Source organism: Myxocyprinus asiaticus, chromosome 29 (genome assembly GCF_019703515.2).
Source record: "Myxocyprinus asiaticus isolate MX2 ecotype Aquarium Trade chromosome 29, UBuf_Myxa_2, whole genome shotgun sequence".
Lineage (NCBI taxonomy): Eukaryota > Metazoa > Chordata > Actinopteri > Cypriniformes > Catostomidae > Myxocyprinus > Myxocyprinus asiaticus.
In genome coordinates this window covers 11,621,146-11,637,716 of record NC_059372.1, presented here as the reverse complement: position 1 = coordinate 11,637,716, position 16,571 = coordinate 11,621,146, and the positions used below count along the sequence as shown (strand labels likewise).

Here is a 16,571-nt window from a genome sequence, read left to right as displayed (position 1 = left end):
TTTGTTTTGAAAAAGCTTTTATTAAGAACTTTTATTTATTTTTTATTTATTTACATTTTTTGTGATGATTAAACAACGGCGAGTTGATCAAATCCACGATTTAATCAAAATTGAGTTTATCCGTCAATTGTACGCCATTTTCCATATCATAGACGTCCAATAATTCGGATGGAATATTGCAACACAATAATTGTTAATATACATAATATATTGTCTATTACAACGTCTGTTCCGACGTTTCAGTCAAAATAAAACATGACCACTTCATGACACAGCGGCAATGATTTGTTGGCGGGAAAAAAAATACCATCTAAGTTGCATTAAATCCAGTGGTATAACGCTGAATCAGTTTAAATTAACTTTGCCGTTAAACAAATGCCCTGGTTTCAACATTTGGAGAGTCCTCAAATGTTCTAAAGGCTTTTAAATGATCATAATTGGCATGAATGGTCAAATGACAGGGAAAGACAGACAGAGAAACAGACAGAGAGGTTAATACACAATACAGACAGACAGACAGACAGACAGACTGACAGACAGACAGACAGACAGACAGACAGACAGACAGACAGACAGATAGATAGATAGATAGATAGATAGATAGATAGATAGATAGATAGATAGATCTCTCACACACACATGCACGCGCGCACGCACACACACACACACACACAACCCAAGATTGTATTGAGAAAACAAGAGATAAGTCCCGTGTTTGCCAAAAGTAACTGATGCTAGTCGTATACTCCATATTATTCATATTACCATGTCATTTGATTTGTCATAACATTGGATCGCATTTGATCTTATTCATCATTCACATGTCTGAGTGTGCGCGCGTTGGTGAAATGCGAATCCGCCTTGTCCAGAATTAAACACCAGATGACGCTCTTGTCTAACGGTCTCGCCCTTTTAAGCCCAGGCCCTTGGATGATTTCCATACCGAGAAGTTATCGGACACGTTTCCCTGTCTATCAATAACCTCCTGGGGATCAAGCCTATTTATGACTGGCCAACAGTCGCACGTGATTCTATTTAAACATCCCATATTTGGGCATTACACGTCGTATCAAGAAAAAAAAGAAAATGATTTCCTCCACCTATAAATCCTGCCCTTTTTTAGGACAAGCCTAACGTCCCCAAGAAATACAAATAAAACCCAATAAACAAATAAAACTCCTAAACAACGTATGTATATACTTTATAAGTTGATTCAGTCTCTGCTGTGTCCTATTGCTTTTTGTGATTCAGGTTAGTTTGTTTTGGAAATATAATGAGTGCATACGTTGGAATGTCTCTTTCTAAGCAAACGCAAGACGCCTCCTCTTGTAGAATGCACACTTTTGGCAACTATGGATCACTCTCTGAGTTCCACCAGTCCAATTACGCGTACGAAGGGCTTGATCTCAGCGGATCCTTCACTTCTCAAATCCCCTCCGATTCTTTGAAACGGGAGGCGATAAACACAACCGACCGTGCAAGGATCAGTGCAGCAATTCAGCGACCACAGTCCTGTTTGGCTCTGGGCTCTCGCTTCGTAAGCACTCGCGGGTACAGCCCCCTCAGTCACGGACTGTTGAGCCAAAAAGCCGAGGGGAATATGGAAGTTATGGAGAAGCCCAGCGGCAACAGCCGTACAGGCGATATCAAAATGGAGACTACTTCGGCGATAAAGCAACAAACTAATTCAACTCAGTCTCAGCGTCAGAACCAGTCGCAGCCGCAGATATATCCGTGGATGACAAAACTACACATAAGCCACGGTAACGTTGTTTAATGTATGTTTTAGAAGAAAGGAAAACTGCACGCATCTCATCCTCGTCATTGCATCCACTTCCTACCCTGTTTTGTCGCTCCATATTTTTCCTCTTGAGTTTTATAGGCCAAACGCAGGAAATAATAAAACTAGTGGCCGTAAATTTTATGACAAAGGCATCTATTGCTCGTAAAACTGTCCTGTTACTGTGAAGAGGTGATTTCCGTTAAATTTATGGAGATATAATTGGTTAAGAAAAGCAAAAACGGGGAAACATGCAAAATTACGTATTATTTCTTGTTGTAAGAATTAAAGGGAGTTTGTATGTCATTCAGGTGTAACGGGATTTCAAGTGAATCTTTGTTGGCGACATATCAGTTGTTTTGCCCAGAATGACCCTAAACAGAGAGACTACTGTAATCATTTATGTTTCAATGAATAAACCGGTTAGTTGCATTAAGATTAAATTGCATCATCGTTTTTAAAGTGTAGTGAAACTATTACTGGTAGTGTCCATTTTCATTCTCCAAGTATAGTTCTGAGTCTAATTTCTGAGTCTTATTTCCTTAGCTCTTAAAATATTTGGGTCAGGACATGTATAGAAGGCCTTCTCACATTTATGATTATGTTTCATAACTTTTGTGTAATTTTTTTTTTTTTTGTTTGTTTGTTTTTTTGCACGACACTTGTGATTTCACAGAAAATAAATAAATATTTGCGCCATACCATCCGCCCACTGTTTTCATTTTAGATTTCACATTGTATGTAGTGTCCATATTTAATTTTATGGTGGCAACCAAATCATATGCATCATTCATATGCATGAATATGAAGATTAATTTGATATTAATATGCATGATAACGACAGTAGATAAAAGTATTCCGTAAAGGTAATCTAATATCTTTCTGATGCTACTTCAGAATCTGACGGTAAAAGGTCACGAACCAGTTACACCCGCTACCAGACTCTGGAGTTGGAGAAAGAGTTCCATTTCAACCGATACCTCACACGTCGCAGACGTATTGAGATTGCCAATAACCTCTGCTTGAACGAGCGCCAAATTAAAATTTGGTTCCAGAACCGTCGCATGAAGTGGAAGAAGGACTCAAAGTCGAAAGTGAAAGGAGGACCATAAATAATGTGTTGTACGGCTTCAACAGTCTGAAAATAAAGACAAGGTTAATTTTTACTGAAATAAACTAATTAAAATAGAGTTTTCTGTTCCACAACAGTTGATAATGTCTTTCATTTGTCTACAATACCATGCTGTTATGTGAATATGTCCACATTTGCAATATTTATTGGTAGTGTCCCCTCCAAAGGGTTGGTCCCCTCACTATAGTGCGGGAAGTGCTTATTTGAATTATGTATGTTCTGAAACTTTGTTTGAATGTGCTTTGCTAAAATCGGTTGTAACTATAGTCTTTCCATAATATACCAAGCCAGGCCTGCATCCAATTAAAATGACTTAAATGTAAATGCAAATAATGTGGTCTATAAGCTGGAACATTCATCAATATGCCAACTGTATTTTGCATTTTGATGGGACTTTTCTTTTTATCTATTGTACTGTCTCTCCTAAATACATTAACTATAATATCCACACAATGCTAATAGGGCAACAACTATAATGTCATATTAATGGTTGTGTGTCATATTATCTGTTAGCCTGGAGCCTATGGTTATTTTCTCTTGGGGATTATGTCTGTTCAAATACTGTACAATCAGAACATTTATTCTTTTGTTGTAAATGGTTCCTTTGGGCTAATTTTAAGGCAGGTAGCATCCACTTTTGTTAGACTCGTCAGTGGTATATATGCCACGCTGTAGCCACTAATGAGTGCTTATTGACACATCTTAATCCAAACATGCTACACGACCTACTGTACTTTTGTGTGAACCGGATTTGCTAATTGTAATTAAAATACAAATCCAGTTTTTGTGTTATTCCAATCGTTGTGGGTTGTTTTTTTGTTTGTTTTTTTTTTTTTTTTTTTTTTTCGAGTTTCTCTGGTACGCCACATGAATACATTTCCAGTCCCTAATCAGTTATTCACTGTTAAATGGCTAAACATGCCAAAACAGTGGCAACATGTCACCCATTTTCGTTAGCTCTATCTTTAAACCCATCTATGTCCAATAAAACAATGTAGTTATAATGTAAATAAACTTGTTGAAACTTCAGAAGATCAGATTGTGAACATTATTTTGTTTGTTTAAAACAGTAGGAACAAAAGTGAAAATTGGTCTGTCGTTTAAAAATGCTTACACTTTTTGTTTTGCGTGCAGAGTTAAGGGGGAAAAAACCGTTCTGTGCAGTATAACTATTAATATGATTTTGATCATTATTCGTGTATCCATCGAGGACCCGCCTTCATGTGTATACTTCCAGTGATGAGGCATGATTGAGCTTTAACACTCTGGCCACTTATTTACAGTAGCCCTAGACGGAGGCACATAAAACTTTATGACCCCAATAAACTTTTACAGCGCTTCCTCTCACCCATCAGAAACTGACAACTGTTTCCTCTTTTCACAAACCGGCGGAAGTTTACACAAACATTTCAAAGTGACGTTTTGGTATAAAACCCTAAACAAGAGAATGGTGTGCATATGTAATCAAGTATTCCACGCATTACATCAACGAATTAATTGTTAGTCTTTCTTTTATTAATGGTTACCCCAGTTCTCCACAAGGGATCAATAAAGTATCTGTCTGTCTGTCTGTCTGTCTATTTATCTATCTATCTTGCAGGACATCTCTGTAAGACAGCCTACAACTGTATTGTTTTGCGTGTTAAGCAAAGTGAATTGCTACTGCTATTACGTTATTGTTGAAATATGTCATTTAGATGAAGCTATGATGCAGGCTATAAGCTATTCTGTGGGCAGAACTATCACGTAATCCAAGTCCATGGCAATAAAGTTGAAACAGAGGACACAGCAAGAGCGTTGTCTTGGTGTACAAAACGCTAATTTTCTACTAGCATGTTCAACACGCGTGATATCTTTCGCTATACTATTGGTTTCAGAGATTCTACTTTTTTTTTCCTTCATAATTCTTACCTCTTAGCCATTTCATTGATTTTATAATGGCACCGGCCATTTTAATAACCATGTTTCTGAGGTTTGTGCATGTTACAATTAAAACAAACTAAACTAAAAATCAAAACAGTCAGCTATCCCATTTATAGGCTACTACTGTTCCAAATGTGCTTTCATTTTAGAATTGTCTCACTCACCTATATTGGAGATTCACTGTAAATTCCCGTGCTTCTTTGAATTTCTACACTCGCTGTCTTGACTGTTAGAGGCACTTTGCGAGTTACTGTGACTATGTTGCTTTTTACACAAACCCCTCTTTTTTTAGCTCGCTAGCCACGAATTTAGAAGTTTTCAGCGTTATTTATGCCAATTGCCCAAAGCAGGACCAGTGAGTGGTGCATGGAGAGCACGTGGGGTCATTAAAGTGGGTTTTATGGCCTGCAAGACCTGACAAACCCTCAATATATTTACATCATATATAATGTCAACTGTCCGTAATCGCAGCTGTTAGCTAGTCTTATCTCTGAGAGAACGGCTTAGAGCCTAGTGTGGGTTACTCGCGCCAGGGTCTGTAGACTGCTAAAGTTCGACTCTCCAAAATGGATCCCAGGTGGTTGCAGTAAGTTAATAATCTTGTTGTACCCTTTTTAATTAAATATTTACTTTCCTCCGTAACACCCTGGGGAATTAATAAATGTTGTAATTTAATAGTTCCTTGAAAAATTGTTTCAAGTGGTGCGCAATGTGTCCTCTTCTGTTCAGTTTTAACTGGATAAATGTAGGCACTAGAGTCTACGTTTAAATAGTTGCATATCGCTGATATTACTGTCAATATGACATTGATATGTTTAGTTGACATTGTCTTCAAATCTAATTCTGTATATCATGACTCTGTAAAATATATCTTGATTGAAGTAAGATAAAGTTGTGCATGCATAAGGGGGAAAAGGGGGAAGTGCTTTGCCTTGGATAGCAATTTTTATGCACTGAAAGGTTTGTGTGCTGGTATCACAGAATGTGCGCGTATTAAAACACCCCACGTTTGATCGGTGAAAATGGTTTACTTTGTTGTATGTGGATGTGTATGTTGTGGTGAAAGTGAAAATGAAGGACTGCGAGAGGCTAAGCGATGTTGTATTGGTTTGCAAATGAGAGCATAGATCTTTAGGTTGGACATAATATGGGGTCATGTGCAGGGCAGAGATGATGTGGTGTTGTGTGGTGGGGTCGTGTACAGTTCAGTATGGATAGTGAGGCAGTCACATGATTAACTAAACACAAAATACATAACTAACTATATTAAATAATGAATATACTATATCGTGTATGGTTGAGGAAATGGCTCTGAATGGTTCAAAGTCAGCGGATGAGAAAGTATATTTTATACAGAGCATATGACTTTTTTTGATCACTGTTATTTGCTGGTTTTCACCACTGGATATGTAGTGGCCTTTATTTGACAGATGAGGCTCCACTTAACCATTATAATCATGGTATGAAAAGTTTAAGCCATATCTTACTTTATGATGTTGTGCTTGGAAACAGAATAAGTCAGACAGCTCTGTTCATTCAGAATGTTCACTATAATCTGTGTATAAGGCTGAGATTGGTTGAGCTGGAACTCCACTGCCATACTGCTGTTACGATTTTGTGGAGACCTGTGAAATATAATGAGAACAAATGCATAAAGTAATTCAGGCCCTTTTGCTGTGCAGACATTTTGCAGGGGAACAAAAATAAGAAACAGTAGTTCCTTTCTTTTCATATGCCAAAACTCTCCATTGTGTGCCTCTACAGCACACTTGCAGTGAAGGAAAAATAATTTAAAAGGTTATTGTCCCCCAAATACTTTGACGTTCAATCATTTTTGCAGATTTATCTTTACCAAACATGTAGTAAATAATAGGGGATTTTGTGTACATTTTGGAAGAGCTTCATAACAGGAGATCTCCAGTGTTGTGATGATTATATTTAATGAAAGATATTTTAGATAAGTTTGCAGAGTAAATAATTAATAAAATACTCTCAATTTTTGAAGGGTCTCAAATATATTATTTTAGTGAAGAATTGAAAAGGCTTTTGTTTCCATATGTAAGGTCCCTCAAAAGAATTGCAATCTCATAAGAGTTGTAATGGGGAACTGTGGATTGCATTAATATTCCTTCATTTTCCTTTCCAATGAATCACGCCTTCCGTCAGTTTAGTTCAGTTTATACTGTGTTTGTTAAAGCAAACCTCTAAATGCCATTGCTTCTCAAGTACTTATAAATTATACATATTTCTTCTCTAACAAGAGTAACAATTTCCAGTCTGAACATGACATTACACTGAGATGTGAATATAAGAACCAGATTTGTAGACATTTCACAAAACTACTTTGCACAGCTTCCCTATAAGTTGCTGATTAAAATTTTGTTATGTCCAGTTTTAGAAAACAATAGAGTTTAGACTAAAGGCTTATTTAACTCAGCAGTTTTGTCTTGTAAGGCTGCTTCTGGTTGTAAATACCGCTGAGTTGTAAATTCCATGACTTTCCAAAGGCTTTTCTTCAGTGCTAAGTGTTGAGGAAATACCTCTCATTTTTGGTAGACAGAACTGGCACTAAGAAAAATGGGAATAGTTTTAGTTGACATCAAAACAAAGGTTGTGTCATTTGAAAGATAGTGAACTTGATAAAACGTTTAAGTTGCTAACTCATTAATCCAAGAAAATAGGTTATTTGTATGTTAAAATGCAGTTTAGCTTATGTGATATTCTAGCATAAGCATTGGCTAAATGATTACTTAATTTTTCTTTCATCCAATCCATTATAGGTAATCAATTATTACTTTGGTGAATTTTACACTGGCTCATATGTATGACATGTATGGCTCTTATGTTCAAGAACATGTTACACAGTACTTTAGCACCATTTAACAACATTAATTCAATGGTTGTACAATTAAATAGTTAATTTAGCATATTTATGTTAAATTACATTCTAAAAAATTATTTTAAGATTTATGCATTTTTAATTTCATACCAAAATTCCATCAAATTAAATGGAGTAATCTTCAACAAAATAAAAATAAAAGTTTTATTAATTTAATTTAGCTAAAATTAATTTGATTAAATGTTGTTATGAAAATTAAATGTATAAATCTTAAAAATAGGTTAAAATGTGTTTTGAGTGCACACACACACACACACACACACATACAAATAAATAACATTATATTAATCAACACGATACATTTAGAGCATTTTATTGTGGTTTAAAATGAGGGAATTCAGAGCTTAACTGGATCATGTAGTGTTCACTGTGGTGTAACAAAGAACACGTTGTCCAACTAAACATCCATTGAAACATTTGTAGCAAATGTTCAGTGTTAGTAAAAAGAAACACCTTTTTCCTTCTTTCTTTTCTCTTTACAACATACATTTGTATATCAGGAGCACTCAATGAATTCTTCAATTTGATGTTGCAATTTATAATTAAGGGTACATTTAACTTGACTGTTTTCAGTGAACCCTCTCTCCCTTCTGTGCGCCCTTTTCTTTTATTCTATGATTAAAACTCTATTAATACTGTGTCAAAAACATTAACTGCCAATAGGGGGCAATAGTTTTATATTCCTCTGTTTTCCTCTCTTGCAGTGCAGACTACACTGTGTTCACCATTTACTTTTGCCATTTACCAGATTACAACTGGACAATGTGCCAGTATTTGTCCTTGAGAGCTGTTTACATAAATACATTTGAAAAGAATGGATAAATGACACCGAATTTTAAAGGCATTAATGCTGTTGCATGCAGAGGTAAACCAGGGCAATTCTTTAAATGCTGAAATAGCCTCTAGTAACAATCCACATTCTGTTTGTAGACAATCTCTGTTTGGAAAAGCAATCTGAATATTCCAAGACGGTACCTTTGTCCTCTTGTGGACTAAATTTTCTTCATTCAGTGAACTGTATAAATGAGTTGAATGCATAAGAAAAAACAGAGTTGGGAAATAAAAAATTTGTAGGTTGGCTGGTGGTTATCGTAATAAAACCACTGTCGTGATTATGATTCATCAAGGGAACTTTTGGTCATGGGACAATATGGGCTGCATTTACTACATTTACGAATTAGACCTTTTGTTGTAACATACCATAGTGCTTTTGTCTGTACCAGAGTGTTTAGATGGGCCTTATTGTGTGAGAGCTTTTCAGTGCTGAAAATGAAAAATTGTAGTATTGAGGCAGATTTGCTCTCTTCGAGGACCGAAGTTGGTTGGATTCACTGTCTTGATATACAAAGTTACGTTTTCCCTCTGTGTAAAAACACTGTATTTAACTGACTAAAATTACTTTTAAAATGTTCTTTCCGCCCTCTTTAGCAGTGTAAATTCAGGTAAATCAGGCCACTTTTGTCATTCATCTCATAGACAAAGAGTGGGCAACTTTACCCACATTGTTTTTTGCATGTAAACCTTAGTAAGTAGGATCTCATTTTAGGTCCTCTGTTTTTGCAAAAATAACTACATTCATTAAGGAAATAGTTCTGAAAATAACCTGTGCTAAATACATAGCCTTGTCCTAGTTTAAAGGATCATGCCTTTGGACAGTTCACCCTCAAAGAGAGACAAAGGAAAGCTGTACTAAAACCAAAAACAATCCAGAATTGAAATGTAGCTGTTACATTGCTAACTTTGAGTTGCATTTTTGTTACTTACACATTCCACACATTTTAAATGAATTTCCACAGCCTTAATATGGTTATATACATTCTACATATTCATTCAGCCTTTTAATTTATACCAGGGTTGTGAGAGAGTGCAGGATTCCATCACAACAATTCCACAATTTTAATATCATATGCATTCCTTGATGCACTCCGATAGGATATAATTTGATCCCTTACAAAACCTGTCTACACTAAATGATCTATTTATTTTTATTCTAAATTGATTTATTTCTTTTTAGCGGATGAGGAAATGATGAACATCGGGAAAGAAGGACCGCGTCGTTAAACTGGTAAGTCTTGCCGTTGTTTTCTTCAGCACAGAAGTACAATATTCTTGTCCCATCTTGTTTCGCTGCGTAGTAAACAGAGAGGGCAGTGTTCCCTGAGAATAGAGGGGGACAACTAAAGCACATTTGCCATCTGTTAGTGGCAAGGAGGTGAAGTTTGAGCAATTTGTTGTGCTAGTGAGCTATAAAGCTTTATGCAAGCAAGACAAAAAATTGCATTGAGGAAAACAACTTTCTAAAACTCAACACTATTTGCATAAATAAGCTGTCAACAGAAAACAACCTGTATTATTTTTCGATAAATGTAAATATAACTACATTAACTAGGATAACTGGATTAAAATGTAAATACAATTATATATAATACAAACAAAAGTAAGAGTTTTTGAATAATAGTTTAGACAATAAATAAGACAAAAGCTGAATTTAGATGATTTTGCTATTTACTGGACACATAAGAACTGCACAATTACATAAACATGTTTATTGGAATTTATTGAAACTCTTATATGTAGAAAAGGCTCAATTTTCCAATTCCCTTGTCCTTTTTATCTTGTATAAATGTTTTCGGTGACTAACTAAATTTAACTCGAGACTATAAAGAAAATTGCACGCGAAAATGAAATCATTCAGAATTACTGCAAATGGGATATATAAAATGGCATACTGGCGTAAAATGGCATTCCTTCAAGCGTACCCACCAAAAACCCTGGTTATAGCAATACCCTTCCATTTTAAATTCCACTTTCTTTTCATAATCTATCTATCTATCTATCTATCTATCTATCTATCTATCTATCTATCTGTCTGTCTGTCTGTTTGCGTGTAGGGGGAATTCACCAATATACAAATGAATCAAGCAAATTCGCCGGCGGGTACAGATTTTTCTAAGTCTCTACATTATAACTAGTTATTGAGCTAGGTGCAAGATCCGAGGCCATTTGTGTGTAGAGGGAATTCATCGCTTTTTGCTCATCAATAACTCCTTGGCAGTGAACTATTGGAACGAGTCGAACGCGAGGGGTGAAATGCGGGTCAGGCTGTCTAACTAATATTAAAATGCGTCCGCAAAGCAGGGTGGAGTGGGTGGATGGGGGCGTTTTCAGGCTGGTGGGGGTGGACAAAAACCCCTATCACATCTGTAGGGTCTAGAAGTAAAAATATATAGGTGATAAGGCAAGAAGGCTGTTTCTTAGCATTTAATTTTCAAAGAGTTGTGCCATGTCTATTTGTTGCAGTTGGTTGTATTTTTGTCATGTTTATGGAAAAATAAAAATGTTTTCTTTATTATTTCTGGTGGGTTATAATTCGGAATTAAAAACGTAGGCTCTGTTGCGTATACACAATTTCCTTTATTTTTTAAATCCTAAAGTTTTTAAAGTGGCGCGTCCTTATTTTTCTCTTATCTGTGCCTGTTTAGATAAAATTTAGAGAGAAATGCTGGGCACGGTGATGCGGGTTACCGGGCGGTCATATGGTAATAGCGTGCACAATAAACCCCCCGGAACAAAAGAAACTTATTTTTCATCTGTGCTGTCACGTGTCCGCTTTGTGCACAACGTGTTTGTGACTGAATTTTCAAGTAGGTGCTCCTAGGTGTTCGAGATTTGATCAGATTTGATGGTAAAAATATTTCTCTTTCTCTTGCTCACTCTCTTTCTCATCTCCTTTATTCAACCTAACGATAATGCAAAGACCACAGGCTTGGAAAACGTGAATAAGGCAGAACAGGTCAAATAAAATACAATTAAAATTAAAAAAGGAACAAACTGTGTTGAATTTACGAAACCATTTAAAGTTTTGTCCTAATAAACGGAGGACCAAGTGTGTTGAAAATGAGTAAATAGTAAGTGAGGGTTAAAAAAAATGGAATTCGTTGTAAATAAATAAAAATATTACAAGTAATCCGTTTTTAAAAAGAAATGTATAATGTATATTGGTTTCAGTACTTATTGTTAAGTCTTATTAGCTAAAACATTATAAATGAGACTAATAGCAATGGGAAATAATCCAACAAACCTATAGTGAAATAATAAATTGGTTACTTTTCGACATGTTGAATGTTTAAAAAAATAATAGCAAAAGTAAATATTACTTTTGTTCCACAATATTCTGCCACACACACACACACACAAATACTTTGCCCAGAAAAGGCTTTAGTCCTATTCAAGATGAAGAGGAAAGTCAGTAGTCGTCTATATGTACCCTGTAGAACCGAATTTGTGTCAAAAACATGAAAATCGCAAATACGTCTCTACAGGAATACATGGGCGACTTAAAAGCCTCGAACGCCAAGATGGGTTTGTATTCGTCTTAGTCTGAGGCACGTGACTTTCCATAAAAGTTTTGTGCTCTACTAATCGTATGGGTTTCAAAAAACATAATTAGCACAGGACGACATGAACATATTGAGATGAAAAGGTATAGGACGTAGAAGCGGAAATGTGCTGCATGCCATCCGTTGTAAACGATTGATTTAAAGCTTTTATAGCCTAATAAAACACCAAATGCTCCCCAATAAAATAATTCAACTGCCTGAGGTCCAAACATAATTTCTTAAGTTTTTAATTGGCTACAACACCAATTACGTACAAAAAAATTCGATAAACCGTCGAGTGAGACATGCCTATGGAATTACACGTTTTCTTGAGATACCTACAAATATATCCTGCTAATTCTAATGGATACCTGCCTGGATTGCAGCAATAAAACGTGTCAGAAATAGCATTTGACCATTTATTATCATTATTAGCAGTAAGAGTAGTGTAGATCCGTTATTTAAGTTAAAGTAGGCTTATTTCTTATTTCGAAATATGTCAGTGATGAAACTCCTTTAGTTAACTCTAGAAACAGAAACGAGAGGATTTGCCCATTGTGTGTATGCGTGCGTGTGTGTGTGTGTGTGTGTGTGTGTGTGTGAGAGAGAGAGAGAGAGAGAGAGAGAGAGAGAGAGAGATTTCGCACAATGGCGGAAAATTGAAGGTATACTGGCGAATGCTCTGGCGAATGCTCTGGTTCCTTATCCGGGGACTACATCGCCCCATGCCATTGGGCCATCATATCACGTGGTAAAAGTAACTTTACAGGGTTGCTCGCTAGTAGGAGGGCTTTATGGAGCAGAAAAACGACAAAGCTAGAAAAATTATTTTCCACTCCAGAAATTAATGATCATGAGCTCGTATTTGATGGACTCTAACTACATCGATCCGAAATTTCCTCCTTGCGAGGAATATTCGCAAAATAGCTACATTCCCGAACATAGCCCCGAATATTTCAGCCGTGCAAGAGACAGTGGCTACCAGCATCACCACCAGGAGTTATACCCTCCACGGGCAAGCTACCAGGAGCGTCAGTACAACTGTGCAAGCATCCCTGAACCTGATACTCAAAGAGGACATGGATTGCCTCATGCGGGGCACCTGCTCGGAAAAGGGCAATCTGCCTCTTGTGAGCCCCCACCGTTACCCCTCTCTCCTGCCACTCCTCCGGCTGCATCCTCCGCCTGCAATCAAGCCACCCCGGAGCATCCCAACAGCTCAGCCTCTGCCAAACAACCCGTGGTGTACCCATGGATGAAGAAAATTCACGTCAGCACCGGTAGGCAACTTGAGTGTATTTCTCTTAAGCACTATAAAGCTCGCCCCTCATTCTAACTCTCTCTCTCCGTCTGCCTCACTCCTTTTTACACTCATCCCCTGGCCAGCCTCTGCTACGATAGGATAGAAGCCTTTGAAATGGCACAATTGAGGCGGATTTACGACTAGGCATTGGTAATTACACCCACCATAAATTTTATAGCCGAGGTATACTCTGGGCAGTCGTATCACCATGTGGCTTCTCTTGTTATGAGTGTGTGAGAGAGTGAGAGAGACCTGGGACCAGAGAAAAACTAAGCTTTATAATGTTAAATTAATAATTCAGTGCTGAGTCCAAAGTGATTTTAGCCTTATTGTAGAAAGCTACATAAGTTTGAGATATTTTAACCCACCCTCGCCCCGCTCTGTCGCCACCATTTCTCAGTTAAAGTCACGCTTGTTTACCCTATCCTTCCCTTGCTGCTTCTTTTCTATTCTTTCTTTCCCTTTGCTTCTCCTCTTTCCAGTGAACTCTAGTTACAATGGAGCGGAACCCAAGCGGTCTAGAACTGCTTACACTCGCCAGCAAGTCTTAGAATTGGAGAAGGAATTCCACTATAATCGGTACTTAACACGGCGAAGACGAATCGAGATTGCTCATTCCTTGGTCCTCTCGGAGAGGCAAATCAAAATTTGGTTTCAGAACCGCAGGATGAAGTGGAAAAAAGACCATAGGCTGCCAAACACCAAAGTCAGATCCTCGTCTTCTACGGGCATTTCCTCTGGGTCCAACACAAGCTCATCGGTTGGCGTTGTGGCGGCAGCTTCCACCACTAACACCATGTCAGCCTCCGAGGACCTCTCCGGAACCGAGCGTGGCGAGGATATTACAAGGTTATAAGAGAACTATTTCAAGGAAAGATCAAAATGACTGATTATTTATAAAATATAATATATTTTGTTTTCGTAGGTATCTTGTGCGTAAAGGGGGTTCCTTTAAGTCCACAGTTATATAAAATGCATGTTATATAGCATGGATTACTGCGAATACCTATGGATTATTTTTTACGCGAAACAGGGTTTAATTTATCTAAAACTGAATCAATATGATGTTTTTTCCAGGAGGAGTGTTTCGGACGAAGCAGGTTATGGACAATTTATTCAAATGTTATTTGTGGGCCCTTCTTAGCCCAGCTGCCAAGATGAAGTGCACAACTAATCTATTTATTTCTTACTCGAGAGAGGGGATACTTTTTTGTACTGTAAATGAAAAACACTATCGTGGATATCGATAGATCTTAAACGTATTTGTTTTTCTTAAAAGTACAACATGCTGTGGGTTATCTGTCGTATGGAAAGTTTACGATTTTAAATTATCATTTCGTTTTGTTGTGTTGGCGTTGTGTTTAGGCTATTAACAGCAGATTGTTGTGAGATGCAATAAAACCAGTTTAGTGTATTTGTGCTAGTTATATTGGTCAATAAAACGTAAGTGTCTATTAGTTTTACCTAGACTTGGGTGAATTTTTATTAATGCACAATGTAGACTGAAAATGCGCGCATAAATAGCGAAATGTTTTCTCCATATTTTAACAGGAGATGTAAAGATTTACATTTTAGTAGACAGCTGAAAATTCGAACGTAGGCCCAAAAGTAAAATCATGTTATATCTACATTTAAGAGCAAACTGTACACCAGTGGTCCTGAGTGGGGTTAGTTTTTATTTTAAAACATTCTTTCTTGCAGAGAATGAATGGACCATTTTATTTATTGCAAACTGTTTGTAATATCTACAACTGGGTCTCTCATATCTGAGCGCTCCATTAGTATAGGTTGTCTACTCATCATCATTGTGTACTATCTCACGCATTCGATTAACGTGCCACGTAATTCGGGCCTTTTCAGTGGGGACCACTTCATTCCGGAGGATGACTGTTTATTACTGATATCAACATGGCTACAAATGTCTCTGAAAATCAGTTCCGGTATTCAAGAAATTAATTATAGCGTTTAGTCCAGTTATGCACTTCCTGCATTTCTTAGCACTTTTCACTGACTATCTTTAACATGCGCGCTATCATAACAAACTCATTTCTATATCTCCCCAAACACCGTATTTTCACAGGTAAACTCAATATGAGAATAAGTTATTAATCAAAATATTTTGTTTAAACATTTAATGTGTATTATGAACTTCTGGCTAATTTGAGAGATTCACTGAGCATTTACAGGTCTTACACAAATATTTGAAAATGTTACGATGATCATGCTGAGCTTAATTTACAATTAAGCTGTTCGTAATAGCTATTTGGAATTCGCTATTATTTAAAAGAAATGCTAATAAATCTGGATAGATTCAGTTGCTTCATAGTCTGGCTCGAACTGCCACACACTAACCATCATACATACATATGGTGGCAAAACGTGTGTATACGTGTGTCAAAAGACCAATGGAAACAATAGGTGTAAAAACGTCCTTTCGAAGTTGTTCCGTAATTTTGAATTATCGGTCAGGTAGGCTATAGACTATGTCCATACTGGTGTTTTAAAATAAGTCATTTATATACGGTAAAATATCCTCCCTTGGTGTACTTCAAAGTTATGGTTCAGGCCACTCCTTTTGTGCCTTTTTTTAAAAGTGGCGCTAGATTATGTTCGAAGCAACGTCATCGCCATATCAGATTTTGAGAACTAGACACACAGATCCAAAATCTACAGTTACGATGCGGAATGGAGAGGATGCTCCACTGTGAATTTTTGGTAGCCTTTTTGTGACATTCGATCGATTTTTAATGCTGAATACTGAGTTGTAAATGCACAGATTTTTATTTTATTAAATTATTTAGAACATTTCAGTCTCTCTATTGATACACAAAAATGTACAGAAAACAATACATTTGTTTGAATAATTGAAAATCTGCCAGACTTGAATGAAGATTACACAACGGTTTGCTAAGTGGGGGGCTGAGAAGCACAAAGGAGTGAGTCATTTTAAACCATCAATCAAGTCCGCCAGCAATAGTCAATTGTACTTCTAATGTATTAAGTTGTGCAGGCACTAAATTGTGCACAAAAGCGTCACACCAAAATATGTTTCAGTGGATAGTTTGTCCAAACCTAAATGAATAGAAAGGCATTGGCCATCGCTTCAGCTTGGCCATGACTTTGGAAAGGCACTTGAAAAAATAGGTGCATTCAGA

The 16,571-nt window shown here is 36.8% G+C and overlaps 2 protein-coding genes across 3 annotated transcripts in view; both read left to right on the top strand.

The window, feature by feature from the left end:
* Positions 1-16,571, top strand: part of LOC127419853 (homeobox protein Hox-C4a-like) — a 64,601-nt gene that overhangs the window by 36,509 nt on the left and 11,521 nt on the right. The window contains exons 1-2 of one of the 2 annotated variants that reach the window (XM_051661623.1): positions 12,123-13,393; positions 13,899-14,265. In XM_051661623.1, the coding sequence (XP_051517583.1) occupies positions 12,961-13,393; positions 13,899-14,265 (800 nt within the window). In that variant the 5' untranslated portion in view covers positions 12,123-12,960. Of the gene's footprint in view, positions 1-9,748; positions 9,800-12,122; positions 13,394-13,898; positions 14,266-16,571 lie in introns of those variants that run through there. The other variant, XM_051661622.1, reaches the window with a different exon arrangement.
* Positions 1,105-4,383, top strand: LOC127419858 (homeobox protein Hox-C5a-like). Its single transcript, XM_051661628.1, has 2 exons — positions 1,105-1,763; positions 2,678-4,383. The coding sequence occupies exons 1-2, from the start codon at positions 1,274-1,276 to the stop codon at positions 2,890-2,892; spliced, it is 705 nt and encodes a 234-aa protein (XP_051517588.1). The 5' UTR covers positions 1,105-1,273; the 3' UTR covers positions 2,893-4,383.

Bases quoted from the DNA above. Each gene is read 5' to 3' on its own strand.
- LOC127419858 (XM_051661628.1), top strand. From the start codon at position 1,274: ATGAGTGCATACGTTGGAATGTCTCTTTCTAAGCAAACGCAAGACGCC. The intron at 1,764-2,677 runs GTAACGTTGTTT...ATGCTACTTCAG, and splicing joins AAAACTACACATAAGCCACG to AATCTGACGGTAAAAGGTCA.